The sequence below is a fragment of the Serinus canaria genome, chromosome 1 (assembly GCF_022539315.1).
Source record: "Serinus canaria isolate serCan28SL12 chromosome 1, serCan2020, whole genome shotgun sequence".
Classification (NCBI taxonomy): Eukaryota; Metazoa; Chordata; class Aves; order Passeriformes; family Fringillidae; genus Serinus; species Serinus canaria.
Genome location: NC_066313.1, coordinates 112,892,066 through 112,898,939, shown reverse-complemented (window position 1 = coordinate 112,898,939; position 6,874 = coordinate 112,892,066). Strand labels below are relative to the sequence as shown.

The window sequence follows — 6,874 nt, the reverse complement described above, 5'->3', positions numbered from 1 at the left end:
TAATATCTATATATATAACTATAATATAATATAATATACTATAATATAATATCTAATGTAACATACCATACAATTCTAATCTCTACTCTATCTATAATATAATATATGCTATATATACATAATCATTAACATATAATGTAACATACCATAACATAGAATATATAATATAGAATATACATTATATAACATAGAAATAATATATAAAATAAACTATATAACATATAATATAACTATAACATATAACATAACATGTAACCATAACATAAATATATAATATATTATATAGGCTATAAACATGCACTATGATAATATGTAATATGTAATATATGACATATATATTCTGATATATAATATTACAATCTCTTGCCTGCCACCATGTGCCATGTCTGAAAATGAGGCTCGTGCTCTCCAGCACTTCAAAAAAAAACAGGGAAAAAAAAAAGATGTGATTGCTGAGTGTTGTGGTTTTGAAAATTATTTTTTATGGTGGAGAAGTCTTCATAATATCAATAAGAAGTAAACAGAAGAAAAACTATTCTAGGGGGAGTAAAGTGACTGAAATTTTAGGTTTTGTTTCTTTACATTGTCTGTGAAAATGAAAAAGGTTTTGCTGCATCCCAGCCTGAGCCTCCTCTGGACTGGCATTCCCAGGGGAGCAGGGGCTGCCAGGGCACCCTGGGCTGGCATTCCCAGGGGAGCAGGGGCTGCCAGGCCACTCTGGGCTGGCATTCCCAGGGGAGCAGGGGCTGCCAGGCCACTCTGGGCTGGCATTCCCGGGAGCAGGGCTGCCAGGGCACCCTGGGCTGGCATTCCCAGGGGGGCAGGGGCTGCCAGGGCACCCTGGGCTGGCATTCCCAGGGGAGCAGGGGCTGCCAGGGCACCCTGGGCTGGCATTCCCAGGGGAGCAGGGGCTGCCAGGCCACTCTGGGCTGGCATTCCCAGGGGAGCAGGGGCTGCCAGGCCACTCTGGGCTGGCATTCCCAGGGGAGCAGGGGCTGCCAGGCCACTCTGGGCTGGCATTTCCCCATCCCCAGTGCCAATTTCTGGCTGCCTGAGTGTTCCAGGGCTCTCCCAGGCTGTAAAAGTGCATCTCCCTGCCATTCCCAGGGGAAGCACTTGCAATATTCCAAAAAATATTCCAAAATAAAATTCCACGGCAAAGAATCCTCCTGACCTCACTCAGGCAGTGTTTGGAAGGGATAATCTAAAAAAAAAAAATGTCAAAAAAGACCTTAAATCCTGTGGTTTAGCCAAGCTGGCTGCATGTCCTGTTTATTGCAGCATCCCAAACACCAACCCTGCAGGCTGAGGGGGAAAATGTTCATTTTTCTTTTCTCTTAAAGAGAAAGAGTTTTGGTTTTGGTTTGTTCATTGGAGATTTTACAGATTTTGGGATTTCTCAGTTAATGTGTTAAAGCAGTGTGGTGCCTTTGGCGTTGGTTAATTCTTAATATATTTATTTTTTATTGTGAGGTAGGATTAGGAGAAAGGGAAAGCAGGTTTCAAACTTCAAATGGGTATGAAGAGAAATTTCTCAACAGGAGCTAAAAGAAAGAGTAAAAAAAAATTCTCTTGATCCTTGTGAAAAATCTCTGGGATTTTTTTTTTTTTTGTGAAAAATCTCTGGGATTTTTCCCAAGGAGGGGAAGAAGGCAGTGGCTCCTCCTCGTGTGAGCTCTGTGCCAAGGTTTTCCTTTTCCAGCTGGAAGTTTGAGTGATTTTCCTCAAGATTTGTCTCCAAAGTGTTTCAGCAGAGCCAAAGCAGCTTCCAAACCCCTTCCTGCTGCTCTTCCCCATCCTGGAAAAGGGAGCTCTGGGTTTGTGGTCACCTCAGGGGCTGGCAGCAGAGTGGCTGTCCCAGGGTCACCTCCTGGCCCTGGGCACCTCATTTCTCTGGCATTCCATTTTCCACCTGCACAAAGGGTTAATAACAGTGCTGCCCATCCCAGGGGTGAGCTGAGGATATTTTCTCTGCCCCAGCAAGGTGTTTAGAGGGGAACTTCAAAGCCCAGCTAATAAACACCAAAATGCAGGTCACCCTCACAAAGGGCTGCCTGTGCTTTGAGGGTGGCTTGGGAGAAATATTTCTGTTTGTTACCTTTTTCTGACACACTCCTTCGCTTCTCTCCTGCACAGCTCTGGTGCCAAACAGGTTCTGTGCAGTCAGAGGAGGAGAAATAATAAATAGATTTTCCTGGCTGGGGACAGGGAGGGTGAAGAGGAACTTTTAGAGCTGCATCTTGAGGTGACAATTGGCTGGCCTTGATTCTGAGTGTTTCCCCACTCAGAATTAAAATGGAGCCAGAAAAGCAGCAGAGTTCTTCTGAGGTTGGGGCTGCTCTTTCTCCCAAATGGAACTTCCACAAATTCAAGGGATGTGTCCCTGCACTCCTGGGAATCCCAGGCTGTGGCAAAGGGCCCCCACAGGAGGCTGGAGCACCCCCAAAAATCAGATTGATGCTTTGGAGCAGCACAGGAAGGGGTGGGGAGGTCCAAGTTTCACTTGGTGGATGCAGGGTATGAAGATATCATGGAAATCAGGAGGAATTTGGGGGTTGTTAAAGGTTGGTAAAGATTCAGATGAGCTGCCCAGGGAGGTTTGGAGCCTCCATGCCTGGAGCTGCCCAGCAGAGGTGGCACTCAGTGCTCTGGGCTGGGCACAAGGAGGGGACTGGGCACATCCCTGGGACCCTGCATTTCCAACCTCAGGAATTTTGGGATTCTACAGGCAGAGATCCTCCCACAGCCTGGAGCAGTCTGGCTCTGCAGGGTCAGGAGAGGTGGGAGGGGAAGGAGAGAGCACAGGGGGTCAAGCTTGGTGCCCTTTAAAAGCAGGAGAAGGCTGAGGAGGACCCGAAATCAGGAAGAAACACCAGCGTGGGGCTGCACTTGGAAGGATGTGGCTCTTGGCTCTGCCAGCCCTGGGTTGATCCTGCTGGAGCTTAAAATAATCCCCATGGATGAGGTATTTTACACATCTTGTGTGACTCCACGTGCTGGCATCCACATCCAGGGTCAGGAGCCCAAGGCTTGAGGAACTTCCAGCTTTCCTCTGCTGACAAGTGCAGCATTTGCTCCCAACCAACCAGAAAGGCAGATAAAAGTCCTTTTCATCTGTCTTTGCTTCACCCCTCCTTTTTTATTTCTATTTTATTTTTTTTAAGCCCTAATGGGTCTCTTTAATGATGAAACCACTGCTATGTAATATGTCTTTTTATATTTTAATTCCTCCCCCTCCCCTTGGGATAATTTACAGCACAGTGTGGAATCTGAGACAGTTCAAGCTGTGCCAAAGGGCCTGGCAAGGGGAAGAAATGCCGAGCCACTGAGATTTGGAACCATCAGACAAGTTATAAAATTTAATTTTAGAAATGCAGCTACTGGGAACTGCTTTTAAATGCACATTTTCCTTTTAGTGCATAAAATGGGGCTGTGTCTTGATTGAGCTGTCAGGGTGGCTTGAAAGAGTTCTCTGTGGAGGAAGGGGCCTGCAGGGCCCTGCAGAGAACTTTTTGCTGCTTATTCAGTGATATTCAACATTGAAAAAGGGATTTTTAGGAATGTTTATGGATTAAAAGTTAAGGGGGGGAGTGTGGAATAAGGAATAGTGGATAAAAAAAATAAAATAATGCCTGCATTTTATATCATCACAGAATGGTTTGTGCTGGAAAAGACCCTAAAGATAATTTCATTCCCACCTCTGCCATGGCAGGGACACCTCCCATTGTGCCAGGCTGCTCCAGCCCCAGTGTCCAACCTGGCCTTGGGCACTGCCAGGGATCCAGGGGCAGCCCCAGCTGCTCTGGGAATTCCATCCCAGCCCTGCCAGGGAGCAATTCCTCATTCCCAAGATCCCATCCAACCCTGCCCTCCCTTTACCTTGAGGCCATTCCCCCTTTTCTTGTCACAAGTTCCCCTGTTTCCTCAAGGGAACAAGTAGAAAAATGAAGAATTTGACCCCTGGGCTGGAGATTTGAGCTGCAATCCTGGCAGGACAGCAGGGTCCAATGGAAACAAGGACCAAAGATAAGGCACAGAGATCCATGAGGCAGCTGATGTCCTGAGACAAATCCAATGTGCAGAAATTATGGAGTCGTAGAATAGAACCATGGAATGTCCTGAGTGGGAAGGAATCCACCAGGATCACCCAGTGCCACCCCTGGCCCTGCCCAGACCCCCAACAATCCCACTCTGGGCATTCCTGGCAGCGCTGGCCAAAGGCTCCTGGAGCTCTGGTAGCCTCAGGGCTGGGACCTTTGAAAAGGCTGGCACAGCTGGCATTGCTCACCTGCACAGGAGAAGCTTTGGGCTGAGCTCAGGGTGGCCTTGCAGGGCCTGGAGGAGCCCCAGGAAAGCTGGAGAGAGACAATTCCCAGGGGATGCAGGGACAGCAGCCAGGGAATGGCTCCCAGTGCCAGAGGGCAGGGCTGGCTGGGATCTTGGCAATGAGGAATTGTTCCCTGGCAGGGTGGGCAGGGCTGGGATGGAATTCCATCCCTGGATCCCTGGCAGTGCCCAAGGCCAGGCTGGACACTGGGGCTGGAGCAACCTGGCACAGTGGAAAATTGAAATGTGTCACCTCAGTCCTTCCAGCGGAATTTGGATGTGTCCCAATGCTGTCCTGGCTCTCTGGGACCTTCCCTGTCCCCTCCCACCCTGAAGCTCCCTGGGTTCTGTGCTCCAAGGGCTGCTCTGGGAAGTGCTGGACCCTGTAATTCCCACGTGGCCATGCCCAAGTTCCCTGTGCCCTTCCTGATGCTCAAAATTCATCATTTCCTCCCTTGGAGCTGAGTGTCTGATGGGACCTCACGTTCCTGGAGCTCCCAGTGGCACCAAGAGAAACCTCATTATCCCACTTCCAATCCTGCCAGTGTTTTATTTCCCATTCCTGTCCATAAAACCATTGCAGAGGAACCCAAAGCCAGGATTTGGTTTGGTTTGTTATTTTTCAGCCCTGTAGCACTGGGCTACAGTGTGGTTGTGGTGCCTGGTGACAACATGGGATGGAATTTTTGAGGAGTTATCTCAGTGCAGTTTAGCACAGGGGCTGTTTCCTCCATCCCTGCAGGGTAGAAAGGCCCTGAAATTTTCCGTGGCTCTGGTTCTTCAGCCCTGGGCACATCTCAGGCTGCCCCCAATGAGACTGCAAAGCTTCAGAGGTGATTTCACTTTCATTTCAGACAGTCCCACATTAGGACCTTCACCAGCAGATCAGGGGTTGCAAAAACCAGAAAAAAAAAATTAAAAATAAACCAAAACCAACCGACCTCATGTACCAAGTGAGCTTTTCTGATCTTTTTCCCCCCCCTCCCACACTAGGACATCGTCAGAAAATAGATGAGCAGACAAAGCCCGGCAGCTTGTCCTTTTCTGAGCGCCTGAGCGAGTTGGAGCAGTTGCGTCGCACGGCCATGAGGGTCAGCCCACACCACCCAGCCCCCACACCCAACCCTCGAGCCTCCTTGAACCACAGCACAGCTTTTAACCCTCAGCCTCAGAGTCAGATTCAGGGTAAGTACCCAAAATCCTCCCCCTGCTCGCCCGCCTCCATCCCTGCAGCCTAGGGGGGCTCATGGCCCTGCTGGGATTCCATCTCTTTGGGGCTCTCCTTGGAGATCTTTGACACGTGAGAGTCTTTGAGGAGTGAAAAGAGGAGTTTTTCATGGATGTTTGGATTTTGGGAAGCCTGGATGATTGAATTTGTGGGAGGTTTTAAGATGTCCATTCTAATCCTCGCTCCACTCCCCCACCCCGCGGCCTACACGGGCTCATGGCCCCACTGTGCTCCCATCTCTTTGGGGCTCTCCTTGGAGATTTTAGACACATGAGAGTCTGTGAGGAGTGAAAAGAGGAGTTTCTTCATGGGTGTTTGGATTTTGGGAAGCCTGGATGGTTTTAAGGAGTCCATTCGAGTCCTCCACCCCATGGCCTATGGGGGATTGCAGCCCTGCTCTGCTTCCAGTTCTTCTCGGTTTTCCTTGGAGATCTTTAGCATGTGACAGCCTTTGAGGAGTGAAAAGAGGAGCTTTTTCATGGATGTTTGTATTTTGGGAAGCCTGGATGTGTGAATTTGGGAATTTAGGAAGTCTGGCAGGTTTTAAAAGGTCCATTCTAATCCTCCCCCTGCAGCCTAGGTGGCCTCATGGCCCTGCTGGGTTTCCATCTCTTTGGGGCTCTCCTTGGAGATTTTAGACACATGAGAGTCTGTGAGGAGTGAAAAGAGGAGTTTCTTCATGGGTGTTTGGATTTTGGGAAGCCTGGATAATGGAATTTGTGGATGTTTTAAGATGTCCATTCCAATCCTCCCTCCACTCCCCCACCCTGTGGCCTATGTGGGGTCATGGCCCTGCTGGGATTCCATCTCTTTGGGCCTCTCCTTGGAGATCTTTGACACGTGAGAGTCTTTGAGGAGTGAAAGAAGAGTTTCTTCATGGGTGTTTGCATTTTGGAAGCCTGGATGATTGAATTTGGAAATTTGGGGATGTTTTAAGAAGTCCATTCTAATCCTCGCTCCACTCCCCCACCCTGCAGCCTAGGGGGGCTCATGGCCCTGCTGGGTTTCCATCTCTTTGGGGCTCTCCTTGGAGATCTTTGACACATGAGAGTCTTTGAGGAGTGAAAGGAGGAGCTTTTCATGGATGTTTGGATTTTAGGAAGCCTGGGTGTATGAATTTGGGAATTTAGGAAGCTTGGCAGGTTTTAAAAGGTCCATTCAGATCCTCCCCCTGCTCACCCACCTCCATCCCTGTAGCCTAGGTGGGCTCATGGCCCTGCTGGGTTTTCATCTCTTTGGGGCTCTCCTTGGAGATCTTTGACACATGAGAGTCTTTGAGGAGTGAAAAGAGGAGGTTTTTCATGGATGTTTGGATTTTGG

General features: G+C 48.8%; 1 protein-coding gene across 17 annotated transcripts in view; it reads left to right on the top strand.

The window, feature by feature from the left end:
* The first annotated feature begins 4,724 nt into the window (after positions 1-4,724).
* Positions 4,725-6,874, top strand: part of LOC108961955 (runt-related transcription factor 1-like) — a 143,296-nt gene continuing 141,146 nt past the window's right edge. For all 17 annotated transcript variants that reach the window (XR_007778177.1, XR_007778175.1, XR_007778166.1 and 14 more), the window contains exon 1: positions 4,725-5,511. Coding sequence is in view for 1 of the 17 variants with exons in the window: in XM_050977366.1 (XP_050833323.1) it covers positions 5,271-5,511 (241 nt within the window). In the remaining 16 variants the exon portion in view is untranslated. The remainder of the gene's footprint in view (positions 5,512-6,874) is intronic.